The 18,624-nt window shown below is 35.9% G+C and overlaps 1 protein-coding gene across 2 annotated transcripts in view; it reads right to left on the bottom strand.

Moving 5' to 3' along the window:
• The window catches only part of LOC126969898 (uncharacterized), a 104,029-nt gene that overhangs the window by 53,128 nt on the left and 32,277 nt on the right, over nt 1–18,624 (bottom strand). For both annotated transcript variants that reach the window (XM_050815516.1, XM_050815517.1), the window contains exons 3-4: nt 14,530–14,717; nt 11,831–11,926 (exon numbers count right to left, since the gene is read on the bottom strand). In XM_050815516.1, coding sequence (XP_050671473.1) covers nt 11,831–11,926; nt 14,530–14,717 — 284 coding nt within the window. The remainder of the gene's footprint in view (nt 1–11,830; nt 11,927–14,529; nt 14,718–18,624) is intronic.

Below are 18,624 nucleotides of genomic sequence, written 5' to 3' on the forward strand. Positions count from 1 at the left end.
TTGGGGATTGGTATGAGCCAGTAAAATTCAGAAAATTTTACACGAAGAATTGAAAGTTTGGAAACTTTGCTGTCGTTCGATCCCTCATCAACTGACAGCGGATCAGAAGCGGGCTCGCGTGGAATGGTGCTCACAGATGCTAATGAAGTACGACCACGGATATTCTAATGCTGTTTATGACATTGTCACAGGAGACGAAACGTAGATTTATTGTTTGAACCCAAAAAGAAACAACAATCTTGTGAATGAACATGAGAACAGGCCAACAAAAGTGAGGCAGGCGAGAAACGTTGGTAAATAAATGATCGTATTTTTTTCTCAGCTACGGGTCCCATCTGCACAATTCCACTTGAAGATCAAAAGAGAGTTAATGCCGAATGGTATTCTACCATTTGTTTACCTAGGATTTTAAAAAAAAGTTCGCGAAAGACGACCAAAAAGCCGCGTTTTCCTACATCATGACAACGCTTCTTCACACACGGCCAAGAAAACTAAGTCATTTTTAGCTTCAGAAAAAGTACAACTCGTCACCCATCGTGCACATAGCTCCGACCTAGCACCCATTGATTTCTTTATTTTCCCCAAGATCAAATATTTGATGAGAGGTTTCACTTACACCAATTCCGAAGAGGCAGTGATAGCGTTCAATCAGCACGTAGAAAACATGCCTTCACTTTTGTGGTCCTGTTTAAAAAATGGTTCGATTGCATGAAAAATTGTTTAAAATTTAAAGGAGAGTATTTTGAAAAGCAATAAACATAATATTTTGGTTCTAACATTTTGTTTTTTTAAGGTACGCAAAACCTACGTACTGCCAATATAAAAGGACACAGGTGTAAAAAACGTCAATTGAGTGAATTCCCTCCCACACTTTACTGCTAACATTTTATTTTATACATCAGTCTTCATTTATTTTATAAACACCCTCAAAAACTGTTAGGTTACAAAATTAACGGGTTGACAAAAGCGTCACTCACTACCAACTAGGGCCATTAACGAGGTCAAAAAATATGTTATACCTACACTGTTACAACATTGAAATATTTCACAAGTGTTCCGCTGTGTTCAAAGCCATTAATATAAGAGACAACATACTTGATCACAGAGCGATTAGGTTTTAAGTTTAAGGCGCGCGCGGCCTCTGATATACATATGGAGCTCACAAGATTACTCTCTCCATTCGAGAATATTTCTTGATTCCTGAGTGATCTGTAATCTATTGTTTCTGTGTCGTGTTCTTACACTTACGTGTAAAGAAATAAATATAATGACTGTTCATTTTATTATTATTATTATCATCATGAGTACATTTATGAAAATTTAATATACGTTCACAAAAATCGTCACCTTTTTGCTCTTAATAGTGATTTTCATTATTATAACACTAGAAATAAGGGATTGCTTGTAACTTATTCTAGTAGGCTTCATATTATACATAATAGCTTTAAGGGTAAATGTATACACTTCTATAATAAAGCCAGCCACTGTTCAGGTATTATCTATAAATAAACTTAAATGTTTTATATAAAAAAATGGCTCTGTCGTAATTCCTATTACTCCACTGCTGAATATCTAAATGATCGGACAGCCTGGGACTAGATTGTGATTATTTTATAGCGATAGAAATGACTGAACAATAATGTATATTTGTATTGAAGAAAGCGCAAAAAAAAGAATGCTGGGAGAGTTTCTTGCGCCGCTTCTTCTCTCTCAGAGCGCCATTTGTTTCCGAAGCGGTAGTAGTATTTAGTATATTAGAAATTACATCAAAAAGAATTCTAAAGGAATCAATTTTGAGAAAATAAACGCCTTTTATGCCTTTTTACAAAAAAACTAGCTGACCCAAACGTTGTAATTTCAATTAAAGTAATTACAAAAATCGATTATTAAAATTTTTGGGATATAAGATGACGACCGATTCTCAGACCTACCAAATAAATCGTACATAAAATTTATCGTACTTCAATAATCATTATATTCGATTGCCAACTTGCAATAGAGTTCTATTGCGTATCGGTGGATGGAATAGAATAATATTAAAATCGCGATACAAAAATAGGTGTTGATTGTAGACGGGTGAAAATTTGAAAGTTGTATGTATTTTAATGCTGAATCATAATAAAATAAAATTAAAAAAGAATGTCAAATAATAGATATAATAAACAATTATTAAGGGGTGGGTGACTCATATCATTTAGGAGTATGAAAAATAGATGTTGGCCGATTCTCAGACCTACCCGATTTACACACAAATTTTCCTGGTTTGGCCGTTTCGGAGGAGTTTTATAGATAAGATGACGAAAGGCCAACGTCAAAGAGGCTCGCACCCATGGACACAGCAACATCAGGGGTAAAGAGATGCCTTGCAGGACTTTAAGGTGGGTCTATTCTTGAAGGTTCTTTAGTCGTATCGGAAACAGCAGCCGGTAATTGATTCCACAAAGTGGCTGTGCGAGGCAAGAAACATCTTACAAAACGCACAGTTGGAGAATGCCAGACGTCAAGGTGATGCGGGTGGAATATAGCAATAAGACGATGAACGAGAAGATATTCGGTGGTGGAATTGAGACGCCATCTTCAATACGGACATAAAATTAATCTTAACTTCGGGGAGAAATACTTGTATTTCTCATGTGACTATGGCATATATGAAATATACTGTAACGTTGCAGTAGTTAACGACATACATTTAAAGGAATGTATCCGATTTCAGTCTCGTAGAGACAAAATTGTAGGACTTATGGGTTTGAACTGAATTGATACGGGCATGTTTGTAAATATACTTGCCCGCCCTGCATCTAAGGATGCCATAAGTCTGTTTGAATCCAAAAGTCTTATTGTTTAAACACTATAGATATAACTTGCTTTTGGTTTTATTAACTTTTTTTTAGTTTGTTAAGTTAAGAATTTTGTTTTTCTTTTGTCTTTTTAATGTACTTATATTATAATGGGGCTGACATGTACATACGTATAAAAGCCCCTAAATCAATAAAGAAAAAAAAACGACATACATATTTAAAAAAAATATAGTCTCCCTGACATGTATAATTTCAGATAGTTAACTATAAAGTTTAGTTTAGTTTGTAATAAAGATACATCAATACCTACTGCAAATGGAAGACTTTTAAAATTCATGAAGAAGAAAATACCGAAAACAATTAAGCTGTGATATGGCAAGAGTTAATCTAATATAAGATCTGCTTCATAAATTAATCATCGGAAATTAATTATAATAAAAGATAACATGAAGTATCTAACTGAACCCAACAATTATTTAGTTCAAAAGTTAATCAAGCATCACCACAAAAAAAAACAACTAAACAACTGGCAGTCTTAATTGGTTTTGAGTAATTGGTTTCGTTTCGTAAGCGGAAAACAAATTCCTTAGCAGTACCTATCGGAAAGATAATACGATTTTGTTGTATCAATTGTGATTTTCTATGTCGCTTCCTCGATAGATACAGCGGAATCACGATGATTAGGGTGAATGCTACTAATTGCGGCCCTCACAATACAGTCGGCATTTCGTTCTAATTTTGCCGTTAGGATTTTAATGGCATGTAACCATACAATGTATATTTTTAAGTACGTAATACACTTTTACCACTTTCAACTTCGTGGCCTATTTTCAATATTTTTTACAAGTTCGAGATCATTTGCAAATTTATCGTGAACTGTCATTGGTTTGTTTTAATTTACGTATTATTATCTTTAAAACTTTTGATTTTTCGTTATATTTAACACGATTTTTAATATATTTGTACGGCTTTAACGTTTCAATAAAATTCTCCATAAAAATAAATATTTTAAATATCAGAGGAAAATATCTATAAGCTTGATATAGACTCAATACGAATTTTTAAAATTAGAAAATAAATGAATAGCTCGACTACTGGCACGTTTACCCTACTCGAACCTCGTAAGTCGTAGGTAATCTTCTGTAGCAAGAAAACCTTACCTTCGCGTTCCGCTACCCTTAAATTCCGTATCTTGAAGTGTTCAGATTTTGTTACTCGAATCACTGCAATTTGCTGGCAAGAAAGGTGATCGAGGGCCTCAATCCACCCGGGTGGTGGAATGGAAATTTCCCCCTAGTGGCACATAGTGCTTTATGTTACACTAGCTGACCCGGCAAACATTGTTTTGCCATATAAATTATTTTTACTGTTTGACCGTTTTTTCTCCGACTTACTTAAAGCCGACAACCACGACCACGAAAAGTCTTTTAATTTTTCGGGTTAATATAATATAGCATAACACATTCACAAAAAATGTGGCTCTCTATGTGTAAGAATTTTTTTTGAATCCTTTCAGTAGATCCAGAGATTAAAAAGAGAGAAAGTATTTTATTTTTTCATCAACATTTCAATGTTTTTAAATTATTTTGCTATTCGGAATGGAACATTATAGTTTTAAAATTATAGCCTATGTGTTATTCTGGTGTGTAAGCTATATTATGGTAAAGTTTCATCAAAATCCATTCAGTAGTTTTTGCTTTAAAGGAGTACAAACATACATCCGAACATACAAACTTTCACATTTATAATATTAGTAGGATGTATGAGGAAAATAAAATCTTAATTTTAGCAAACAAATTGCAAATATCATTCTCACCCAAAAGAAACCAAGTAGAAGTTTTTTTTAAAAGTGTCAATCATAAACAAAAAAAAATAAGAAGTCCGATATTAATGTTTTTAATTTTTTTTACGTATTTTCGGCAATATTTCCTTACGTATGATGCCGGCTAGGTGGGTGTACCGCAGCTGCGCCTGTTACCGCCATGAATCGGCAATATGCAAGCAGTATGGTGTTTTGGTTTGAAGGGCGCTGCCGCTGTGGCAAATGAAACTTAACATCTTCTCTCAAAGTGACAAGCGCAATTAGAATACCGCTCAGAGATTTAGGTTCAATCAAAAATCCAGAGCGTCACTGGTTTGTAATGGGAAGTCGTCTCGTCACATTTTCATATAAAACAACTTTCCGCTCTGTTATTGTCTCATGAATACCAGGGTAATTTCCGTACTGTGTAAATGAATTTTCACGCGGGTCACAGAATTCGACCTCTTATGAAAATGTTTATGACATTGTTGCATAATTAGTATAACGTAATTCATGTCTCCGTTTAAATTCTCCTAGATTATCTCACCTAGATTAAATATTAATATCTGGACAACCGAGCAAGGCTCGGACAAGGCTGTCCAGAACTTACTTGTGCAAAAAAAAATAATATCCGTCCTTGAACAAAAAAAGACATCTCGATTCGAACCGGGGTCTTCTGTTTTTCCGATCACCCAGTGTCCCATCTGAGCTATAGTATTGTATGTAGTGGCAAAATTTACCTTCAAATGTTATTGCAGCTGTTTCTCATTAACATACGGATAAATAATCATTTTTTTTAATTGAAACCTAGCTCGATTTCTCGCCCCCGAAACTACCTGTATACTAAATTTCATTAAAATCGTTGGAGCCGTTTCTAAGAATTGCTCATTTAAAGATATAAGATATATAAATAGAACGGATGGATTATTTTCCAAGATAGACGTACTCGTCAACAATTTCGAGAGAACAGTATCCAACTATTACCGTCAAATAATTATCCTGCCAAAATAATAAATTGGCTTAAGATTAATTTTATTTCATCAACCTATATTGTACCACCAATGTCACCGCCACAATATATGAATCTCGTTGGTCCAATTGGAACTTGAAAAGACCAAAACAAACCAAACACCTATGTAGTTTTCCAAAGCAGTATAATCAAGTAAAATTAAGGTTATAACCAGCCTTAGACCATAAAATATAGTTTTACAATTTCTCGTCGCGTAATTCACAGTCTCGACTTGATATGGTAGCGAAATTACTAATTGCTTTTAATTGTAAGTACGCACCGGGTGTATTAAGGTCTGCTGCACTCGGTTTGCACCAAAGGGCATTGCGTCACCATCAATGTAATGCTATTCAAACACGAAGCGATGAACATACACAAAACATGATATAAAATATACCAACTGCCCTGAGTACGAATTGTCTTGAACTAGATTTTTTACACAGACAAAACTTGTGGGTCTGGAGAGAAGGACTGGAATAAATTTAGAATGCAAGAATTCACTAGTAAGATTTAGATTAAGGTATGGTCGCCAAATTTCATCCCCGAGTTTAATTGACCCCGTCGGTATCTTTTCTCTAAATGACGCGATCTAGTTTTAATACGCCAAATCTAGTTCATTATGTCAGCCGGCAAACGCAAAAGTTTGGCAAAAAACAAAAGGAATAGCGACGTACGAATCATTCTTCTGACGAGGACACGTCTGATGAATACCCTACATATTTTACATCATAAAAACAAACTTATAAAAAAGCAGTTAACAGTTTTTGAAATGGCAATGAAAAACAAAAAGATTTTGACCGCCCCATTTGCACTTGCACTGAATGCTCACCACAAATATCACAGAACTTAGCTAGGCTAATGTTGTGTCTGTCTTTACGACGACTTTTATAAATATTATATTATTTGTGTTAGATAGTTGATAATCGCTCTAGTCGCCTCGTCTAGGATAGGCTTTAGCGTGTACTTATCAATGTGAACCAGCAATATCCTCATGAATAAAGTATCGACGGTAAACATGATGCCGTTCACCGTCGCTCGGTATCTAATATTGACATTACTATTTCTATATTAGGCTAAATATATTTAAACGAGTAATACTTGTCCATATGTATTTCACATGTCTCGGAATTAACGATTTGGTTAAATTTAAAACATTGGAGATTTTGGGTGTGAAAAACCGATGGAGTTTCATCACTGGGAAAACACACGGAGCGGAGCTCGGTAATCCCGCAACCAGATATTAAGACTCATAGGAGATTAAGGGAAATTGGGAAAAAGTACAATCGGTGAAATAAACAATTTTAAGTAAAGGTATTTATTACTCCATTTTGATACGAAATGTCAAGCTCATAGGTCGTATGCGGAAGCAACGGAATGCGGGCTCGATCCCGATTGGGATTCTATTTCTCCGCTTTGATAATTGATTATTTACGACGGGGCAACAAACCACCATTTAAAAATGTGAGGAGTGTGAGGAGGAGGAAGACGTCGACTGCTGGACAAAGGAATCCCCCAAAGATTTCCACGACGATCGTTCGTGCGCTGCCCTCATCCAACGTATTCCTGCGATCTTGACCAGATCGTCGGATCATCTTGTGGGGGGCCTACCAACATTGTGTCCTCCGGTACAATAAGTGGCTATAGCGTTAGTTTATTTATCCGCCACTGGCATAAGCTGTGGCAATATGGCGCGTATATACCAGCATTTCCAGAAAGTGCAGAGAAAATTTGTATAGTATATAAGAGCAAAAATATTAAACTGTTACGTTCTGTGAGTTCGATGAATGTTCAGAAACTAATCAATATCTCTTGCACTATTGATGTTGAATTTCTCTTGGTTAACAAGAGTGACTTATGGAGATTTACTGACACGCGCAGTAAATAACACAGTTCTGGTTAAACCCAATCACTCGATACAAATACTCTTCTACTCAATCTTCACATAACTTCGCATTTTAACTGATGTTTCGACACCTCATACTCATAGAGTGTCATATCCGGCTTTTGGCAAATTTCTGCATAATCTTTCACTGATAAAATTGGCTCGCCGTTGAGTTGAGGTTTCTAAACCTTTTTTTGAGTCTTTGCAAGCAAGACTTTTTTGTTTGATGTAATTCTCTTATATGATGAAGCTATAGAACTACATACCAGTAGTATTGAAAGCAACTAATGCAGCAATGCACTTCAATGCATATGAGTTAAATATAGCATATAATTGGCAACCAAATAATTAAAAACTGAGCTCTGTAAAAAATTAATGTTATTTATATAATTTTTGTATATGGATGATAATTTTAAAGTGTAAGCTAGCAAAATCCAAATTTTAGCGCGAAAACTACTGTTATTTAAAGTGAGGCACAACCAACAATTATTATTTAAGTTGCGCTCCGTATCCCCTGGACAGCATTTCGATCTCATCTCTCCATACTGCGTGAACTCAAGATCTCCTCGCGATTGTCTTCCGAATGTCTGCGCAGAGTTTTAGAATACTTCGGTCACATCGCAAGGAAGGACGGTGGAAACCTTGAGAGGCTCATTGTGGTCGGCAAAATAGATGCGAAAAGGCCTCGAGGACGCAGTCCAACACGATGCAGATGGTTCGACCAGATCCGCTCCGCCCTCGACTCTACGGTTCACAATGCCTTTCACACCGCCAGAGATAGGAATAGATGCGAGAGCGATCATACGTGAGAAAGTGATACAGAGGGGTGGTCACGACCCTCAGTACTGAGAATTACGACGCAGGGAGGAGTAAGCTTTTAGTATGAAAAGCCAGAGCATTTGCATTTACTAAGATTTTTAGCAGACATTTTGTAGCTGGTATGTAAGGTACATAATTGGCTCCAGTTTTTTTCAATGTTGCAGTAAGTAATATGTTCGCCACAGTTACTATGGTCGCCAAAAATATGCAAGGGACTATTTAGAATATCTTTTCTTCAGTTTCTCTATGTGCTTGACGAGTTCTTTAAGCTTTTCTGACTTTATGACTGCAACCCGAAGTCGATAAAGACGCAAAATTGTTAGGATTTTTCTTTGGCCAGGAGGATTCGTATCGTTGGGGAAGGTATCTTTATTCAAAACCATATTCTTTCAATTATATTTACGTAAAAGATGATAAGAACACATTTTTGTTTGTAACACATCTTAAATATTGTATGCACCCGAAGCAACAGCGTGATTTAAATGGAAAAGGAAAAAATCTTTGCTCATAATCACACAGTGCAAATGAGCTCTCATCATTTATACGTATTAAAAAAAACTACATACTAGATCTCGTTCAAACCAATTTTCGGAAGAAGTTTGCATATAATGTACATCATAATTATATATTTGAGTTTTAACGTTGTCTTATTTTAGAAGGTAGGGGGAGACACAGTTTGCCACTCTTGAAGTGTCTCTCGCGCAAACTGTTCAGTTTAGAAAACAGAAACGTCAATATCATTTTTGAAGACCTATCCATAGATGTGTCTACCCAGTCTACTTTTGATGAATAATTTTTTATACATATGTATGTGTAAAAATCTTAACGCGGTTCGCAGAATACATCTACTTACCAAGTTTCAACAGTATAGTTCTTTTAGTGTCGCTAAAAAGTGGCTGTGACATAAGGACGGAAAGACAAACATGAGGAATCTATAAGGATTCCGTTCTTTGCCATTTGGCTACGGAACCCTAAAAACGGAGATATAACCGAAATTGACGTTTTAAGCAACTGTTAGCTTTCAAACTTAACCGGATTATACTTCGTCGCCAATCACCATACTGTAATAACTTCTATTTTAAATGTTTGTCAAATCATACTACGCTTACGCTCATAATACGCTTCTTATTACGTAGTATTTACATCTCTTTGAAACTTTAAATGGCATATTAATTAACTGTCAAGTGTCAAATCATTTTTTATTAAAAGGCTGGAAATTTAGCATTTAAGCGCCATCTCTTGTCAATGGCAAAAATCTAGTACTAATACAACACACCTAGAATATCAATAGATTATGTCAACGTCAAAAGTTCGCGTAGATGAAACTAGATGGCGACTATTCAATATTCACAGACCAGCATTTAGTTTAGTGATGACTATTTAAATATATATACATATCAATACTATACTTGTATACTATTTAAATAGATACTTATTTTAATAAGTTTGTCTTATACTTTACTTTTTGACAGGCAAGGATCAGGTTATTTTTTAACACAGCTAATCATGACGCTGTTACCACTCATTACACGAAATAGGCTAACTAGATCTTGTTTGTTGAGAAATACCATTGAATTTTGTCTTTCTACATATGTTTATTATTACTAAATCGCACGCGTGTGTCACCCTGCGCTAAGGCATAGGTATGCCTTCGTACCTAAAGCGTATTGCCCGTAGGTACGGGCGCGCGGAAGCCTCGAGGCTTACCTCAAGAAAAGTGCCGTCAATCATAAGTGTAACTGTACCGACTTCAGTATAATAATAATTTACTTTATTGGCAGCATAATTACACCGCTAAAAATAGGTCATAATTTATAATATAAAAAAGAAACCTTTTACAAGAAAGTAATTTAAAGCATAACTTAAAATATAAAATAATTAAAACACACCTAGTGAAAGTAAAAAAAAAACAACAAAAACATTGAGGAGCAAGCAATCACCTTAGTATTGCCAATCGGATATTTACTGGGAGTCTGCCAAATATTTAATATGATTAATAAGTAAACTTAGAGAATAATGAACATATTTTGCATTCCTAATTTAGATTTCACATCATCAAATCAAAGATTTATAGATATAATTATATTGAATAAAGGTCGATGTAACTGGGAAACTAAACATTTATTGTAAAATAAAACTATGCTTCATCAAAATTAACAAAAATTTATAAAATTCTAACCTGATCATATGATAATTACAACCAGCTTATAAAATAGCTGAAGAGGGACATATTAAAATATTTAATATGTTTATTATGATACGTACACTATGTGCAGATGGCACTGTAGTAAACAGTATTCAACTACACCCATAGTGTATACAGGCTGTTAAAAATCCTGTACTATATCTTGAGGCGGATATTGGTATCAAGTAGTGACAATAAATAAATATTGATTTTCAGGAAATAAGCACATTAAAAAAACTTCGTCAGGGCGAGGACCTTAGTTTACTGGTTGAATAAATTATAGTTGGGCCATTACAATCGTGCTGAGTCATAAATCATTTTTATTAGATCTCTCGCTCATACTTATTGGCATATCGGACCTCTCGCTCGCACTGCTAGTGTTGTATGCAACAAATAAGGTATTTGTCGATAGCAGGTAATTAAGGAAAGGTTAACTAAATAATGCAAAATATTTTTAGGGATGTATTTTTAATATCTGCTTTTAAAACATACAATATATTAAATGTTATACAACTTAAATTAATATAGTTATACATATAACAAATTTTAAAATATTAATCTACGTGTATGTATGTCATCGTCGTAATATCTCGTGGTTTATTTAAATTTAGAGAAGATATTTTTACCGGGTCACTTTTCAATTCATTATACACTGTTAATACATTATGAATAGCAGTACGAGTTTGGGCGTTAATATCGCCCTTTAATTTTAACAAAGTTAAGTTGGTGAATAATGCGTCCATGGTTCGCTTATGAAAGTATAATGACAATTATAACACACTTTTCACAAACACCTTTGACATTATTGCATTAGTATGGTTATGCCATCCCTTTACCGATAACGAGCTGTGCGGCACTGTCACATCCCTTTAACGCAATGTTTTATGACTCAGTTCGCCGACAGTTCAGTTCGCACATTTGTAATGGCCCAACTATAGTCAGAGGTTCTCAATATTTTTGAAAACATTTAATATGAAATGTTTTTTATCGTATCATTTAATCTAACGGGTTTTTATTTTATTTTAAGTGGTGTTCCGCATTCAACTTCATATCCGAGTCAATTAGCGTACAGGTTTTTTCAAGAGGTGACAAGGTGTATATTACAATAATCCAATATCAAAGAATTTTGCTTACATGACGGCCTGACGTCATGAAAATAGAACAACGGCGTCCCGCGATTTCGTCAAGTTCCGTCCGAAAGCTTTTTTTTTGACGTTCTCTAGTGGCGGTCTATAAAGCGATTGGCTTCCTAAATTGCGTCACTTTCTTGAGTTAAGTGTCTGCCTTGTTCTTTTTTATTAGTATATGGTACGTAATGCATACTTTGTACACTTACCTCAGCCCAGAAGCAGACTATGAGCGACGACCCGGAAAGAAGTAACGGATAATAGGCGGAGAGCAGGCTCGTCGCCCACGTCTCCTGGAATGCTGACTGTGGAAGAACACGGAATTATTATTAATATTTTTTTAGATCAGTCTCACAAAACTGTATTAAAAGAGTCTGACTGTGAATCCCACAGAAAGACTCTTTTATCAAAATCATAAGAATTTAAAGCAAGTACTGGCAGAAAATTTATTGAATTAGACGTTATTTTGAGGAAATTCATTATTATCCAAATGTGAGTTTTCTTGACTGTAAATTCCGAAAAGAGAGATCCCCAGGAGATGTTGTCTCGTGCCTAAACATGAATAGTCTTAGCGGAAGTTACACTCATGAAAATTCACAACACTTGGACAAGAAATAGTACCTACAGTATAAAATTATTTATAATATTCTATATTGGATATTACCAACGCTTGACGTGGATACTGACAAGCAAGCAAGCAAGAGGTGAAAGTAAAAAGGAGAGATTGACAGTCAGCCGTATCGAAGCGCACTTACAGAGGCTACTTAATCCTTGACAACGCCGCAGATTTATAGGTAAGTCTTATAGGGTCTTGCCATGGCATCGGACCATAGGCTTTACACAGCTGTTATACGTTCCATGATATGTTTCGGCGCAATAGTCTTGTGGCCACGCAGTTATCTTAAAACTGCATGGAACAAACTACAAAGCTTCCAAGGAGTAGACTTAGGCCATGTTGAACCATCTGGCTCTACATCTTTTAGCAGCCTCCGCTGCGAAGAGGTATAAAACACATAATATTTTTGGAGAATCAATTAATGAACACAGTAAAAGGTTTTAAATGAGGATTCTAAAACAGTATATTTTTGAAAAGAAGTATAAAATACTGGTGTACGATGAACCGAAGGTGGCGACACAGGCGCCTGTTTCGGTTGATTTAAACATAGCCGCATCACTAGCTCATAATACTGTCCTCCAAGCAAAATGCATGGGCATGATCGAAGTGGCCGCGGCGACTTAATACGAAAGGCAAGGAGTAGTCCATCTGGATCCCTTTGGATAGCAAATTAGTACTGCAAAATATACAAAGCAACATCAGCACCTCAAAACCCCTATTCTAATAAACTATCACCGTTCCGGTGGTGGAGATGTGTGATAACAGCAAACCACTTAACTCTGCAATAGATCAATAAGGTCATAGGTCAAGAGGTAACGATGCCGCTGACGTACTAGCCAGAGGGACCTGGAGATGATAGCCATTAGACGTAAATCCATAGTCCTCCTCCCCGCTGATGGCATGCATCATAGACACCAAGGTGCTACATTGCAAACACTGGACGGAGCTGAGTGGATGCAGTTAGCTTTCTCGCCAGCTGGGGAATGAACACGATAGGAAGATTACGTAAAAATTTTGTGATAGCGGGTGACGGCCTTTTTATCTGTTTTAAATAGGTGTCACCGACATCAGATGTTTAAGTAACTATCTCGATGAGTTGCGAAAATATGCGTACAGATAAAGACGTAGAGTTGCAAAAAATAACCCGTGATTGTGATCTACGAGTATCTTACCTATCCACGTTACAGGAATGTGTGATGAAAATACACTAACCAGTTTATAGAAGTATACTAACGGCCGTTTACAATAAGCTATCTATCCTTAGTTTAACTTACTAGAGGTAGACAAGTAGAGGTAGACAGTCTATCCTTTTACGCTTACTTACATTTAAATAATCTATCGTCGAACATCTAACCTATTATTGGACATAACTATGGATAGATAAGATCTTGTCATACGAGAGATACGTTATTGAAAACCGCTGTAAGTATAGGTACACATACCCCGATTGTACGCACACAAACGCCCATAGTAATTTTTCCTCTACCCGCCTTAATAGGCAGCTTCGAAGGGACGACGCTCACGAACTCGTAATTCTGACAGTTTTACTCGTAAATAGTGCCTACACGTTTATGGTGCCAGTTGTATTAAATACGCTGTTCCCGGACCCGTCCTCCTGAGGTGAAGTGTGCACCGTGTGGTTTGATTCGTTCCGAATTCCGACCGAAGCCCGCTGGGTTGACGGCCCATGGGGGTTACCACACGTACAGAAATATATTAATTTTGGTTAGGTTATGTTTAGTTTCTTTGCATACGTTGTAAGTTTCTGGACTTCTTCTCTCCTTGCGCACTCGTTTACTGCGCTCTTACATCTGGCCCATACTTCTATACGGATGTGAGACGTGGACTATTAAAGAAGATCTCAGGAAACGTACAGAAGCTTTTGAAATGACGGCATATTTACGTATGTCGGCCATTAGTTGGACTGACAAGATAACTAATGTGGATGTTCTGCGAGTCATCAAACAAAAACGCAAACTCATGCAATCAACAATATGAGGAAAGTCGCATATTTGCGGCACGTGCTTAGGCACGAGAGGTACGTTAACTCCAACAACTTATGATGGGAAAAGTTGCCGGAAGAAGAGGCGTAGGTCGCAGAAAAAAGTCATGGCTGCGCAATATCCGAGAGTGGGCATTAATCGCGAGTGCGGCAGATCTATTTCGTCGCGCGAAGAACAAAAGGTTTAAATTACAAAGCTGACTGCCAACCTTCGCTAGTCGGAGAGGCCCGTGAAGAAGAAGAAAATATTTAGTTTAGGAAGGGTTAGATAATACAAGTGCCATACTCACAGGCGATATGAAATAGGCGCCTCGTATTAGCGAGGCGAGGAACGCGACGAGATAGAGCACCTTCTGTGTGGTGACCTTGAAAGCGCGAAGCAGGTTGGGCGCCTTCAGCCGCCGGTACTCCGTCACGATACACAGCGTGAGCTGCACAGCGCACACGAAAGAAACCACGAGGAAAACCCCGCCGATACCTGCAATCAAGAAACCATCAAATTACATTTACCGTTCAAACGACACTCCGAAAAACATGTTTAGTACATAAATATTAAAGAAATTGGTGCCCTTGCAAAAGGAGAGCTCATTTAAAAAATGTAACTCAAAATCGCTACTTTACTGGCTAATCAATGTTGTATTCGTAAACGCAGGGGCGTGCATATGATATAGGCAATCAGGCAGAGCCTACCTCGTTATGAACCTAAATAAATATAGTGTTAAAGTTAATTTAGTTTAATTATGTTCCGTTATATTATAACCAAAGTACTTTTGAACACCTACTCATAAAAATTTTCGTTACGCTAGATACTAAATACCTACAGTAAGCAATCTGCAGATTGCATATTCCAAAGCTCAACTACGACTAGTTAGATCTACATTGCTTACCTTGCTAGAAAACCAATGCACTATGACTATTTATATCCAATCAGGATAAAAAGGGAAACATTTTAATTTTATGACTTAATGTTTTATTTAAAATACGCGTATGTTATCTTGGCTAAGTCTGATTTGGTTGTATTATTTATGATATAATATAAAAATTGTTGAATATAAACGTTATTAACTTAAACTTTTCAATATAATATTTTGTTACATTTTGTTTGAATGACGTTTGAAATAATTTTGTCTTGTATGTTTTATCATTGCGATCATTATTATCATTTTCATTTTCAGATATCAATTTAATGTTCGGCAAATATTTTACTAGAACTATATGGCAAAAGAGTGGTCGTTATAGTAAACTCTATGAATGTCAAAAGAGAAGACTATTACTCATAAATATATCAATCTGACTCTATAACAGAATGGATCCAACGATATTGATGATTTCAACGAAGGAGTAACAATAACATTCAAAGTTCAAACGTTCAACATCCTGGACAACTACTGCTCTCCTATATTTCCTAGTGTAGGTACTAACTAGAATGGTGTCAGTTGATCCGACTTCAGTAAAGTTCATTGCATTTCTGCAATTTTGTGGCATCCAAGAACTATTTGAAAAAGTATTTCCCAATATTCAAACCCATTGATGAATAACTAACAGTCGATAACATTGTGGAAGCTCGGTATTCCACCGCTCGTACTGCTAATGAAAATAGGCCTGTCCATGATTATGCTGCGAATTATCAAAAGCAGTCTAAGTTTCGCAATGGCAATACTAGAAGGAATGAGAGAGAATCATAGAAGCAACAACAGTTGTGGGATACGCAAAGCCTACAATCTGTATGGCTGCATCAATGACGATGCTCCTAAAAATATTGAACACCCACAAGTATTGTCAAGTTAAAATTATAACTAATATTCATGAAAATAGTATATTAAACACATATGGAGAAAAGTAGGTCATTCACACCCGCAGAATATTGACAATCGTTGGTGGCAATGTACTACTACTTATCTCACGTGATGCGTACACATTTTTTTTCCCTGGATGAAAAGCTCGCTTTTAGTTCCTGGTACGAGGGACAGAAGTCGTCTTGCCGGGAGAGAATCGGGCACTTTTGTCACTCATACCAGGGACTAACAGACAGCTTTTCACCGTGGTGGGAAAAAAACAGAACACTACAGAATAACTGTGTTAGGTACGCGCTGTTCAAGAACGGTACACATTCAACTAGTGAAGATGATACATTGAGTTTCTTGCCGCTACTTCTCATGTCGCCATGTGTTTTTTGAAGGTACCCATATCGTGTCGTCCTGGAAACACCGCACAAGGAAGCTCATTCTACAGCTTTGTAGTACGTGGAAGAAAGTTCCTCGAAAACCGCACTGGTAGGGATGATATCCTAATTTGTGGCGTGTCGTGCGAAGGTGGAAATCGTCGGCAGGAATCAGGTGAAACAGCTCTTCGGAACAATTCTGGTGAAACGACTAATAGAGCATCATAAACGTACATATGAACTCGATAACCGACGACAAATTGTTAGGTGGCGGGCGAGTATCCGAGCCGGGGTTACCGTCGTGAGCGACAACGGTTCTTCGCCATTGACGCATTTTAAAGTACAAATGATTTAAGTTTTCTTTAGTGTGTCTTTTAATGATTTTAGTTTTGTTTAGTTTTAAACAATTCGACACGTGTTTCGCCTCTACACGAGGCATCCTCAGGACGTGTTGTCTCGCCAAAATCTGGCACGAGGCTGACAGTCTATTGGCGGAATTAACACTAAAGAAAACTTAAATCATTTGTATAATTATGGATTTCCGCAAAGTAACGCCTACTTCAATAAATTTGCTTTTTAAAGTAATCAACTACGCAAATACCGTTAAACCTGTGTTATCTACTTATCGTAAATTTTAGTCACTATACATTACAATGTTTATTTTCAATACTAATATAACAACGGGGTACTAAATACATCCATCTATTTATCGACTACTGTTATCGGCGATAAGACCTAGTGTCGGTGAGTCATTGACCAGAACGCGTTGTAAAATTACGAAAATAATAATCAATATGTACCTTATTTGAAAGAGATGTTTTGTGTATCACATCATTACAATAAAACTTTAATCGGTTATTCTTGACTACAAATCTCGAGTTCATCAAATACAATAATATAATCGTTGATTACGTAACCGATCTGTTAACAGTTGTTTAAACAAGCCACGTTTTTTTCGTGTTCATCATGTATTTTTATCTAACAGTTTGCTAGCCCAACGTTTTTGAATGAATGCGTTACAGATGATGAGAGTGTAAGGATGACAACATTATATTCTGTAATAATTGTTTTTAAACAAATTACATTCAAAAATGTAATGGTAACATATTAATACTTCAAATTGTAATGCTCGTTTCGTCAAAGTTATTGCCGTAGCGTGAACTTAATTTTCTTTCTGTCAATGTAATTCACATTGATGTTGTTGCCAACAAACCATGTAAACAACCATTGCATGATAATTTTGTCATTGCGTTGTTTTCCTTTTGAAAACAGAAGCAAACACTAAAATCATATAATACGTCTTCTTCAAAAATATAATTCAAGGCGTCTTGAATTTTTATTTTGAAACAGACATGTCACACACACACTTTTTAGTTAATCAATCGGTTAAAGTAACTAACCAATGGTTAGGATGAACACTACAATATTAATAAACGGCCGTTTAAACGTTAAACAGTCGTTCATTATTTAAACGTATGTTGGTGAAGTCGGCTCTTAATTTATCTTTACTAATATTATAAACAGAATTATATTATAGGCCTGCAAACAATTTAAAACTCTAGTCACAATACCAAAAATTCCACTCCCGGTTGAAAATTTTTAATTTTTCAATAAAATCGTTGGTACTTCAGTACTATTGTGCGTAGAACGCTGATTGTAACTGACACCTTTCCCCCGATGTCAGAATATCGTTATGTTCTGGAACATCCTGTATATTTATTTATTTACAAGTAGGTACAATAACAGATAACAAGATAAAACTGTCATCTAATAACAATTACAGCATATTTTCATGATCCTGAGATCCAATTAAAATTGTACACATCATTCACCAAATACAGTAAAAAATAATAAGTGGACACAACAGAAATTACATTATGACGAAATTTAAGTTAAACATTAAATTATTTTACGTAAACTAGCAAGTTCTATAAAGAGTATTTTTAAACAACTTTATATTTTTAAAATCAGCACACACTTCATTAAATTCTCTGCAAATTCTCATAATCGGGTTGTTATGCGATACATTATTATTTGAAGAATTGATCGAAAATAGAATCGAATATAATATATGCGAATGTTATTGTATTTTGTAACGTTTCACGTCTTAACGACACAATCGATGATCATTAGTAGTCGCGAGGAACGAAGGCGCGTGTAACTACCAGCTAGTAAGAAATTAAACTTAAAAAATTCATTTTAGAAGAGATATTTAGATGTAGAT

Source organism: Leptidea sinapis, chromosome 19 (assembly GCF_905404315.1).
Source record: "Leptidea sinapis chromosome 19, ilLepSina1.1, whole genome shotgun sequence".
Lineage (NCBI taxonomy): Eukaryota > Metazoa > Arthropoda > Insecta > Lepidoptera > Pieridae > Leptidea > Leptidea sinapis.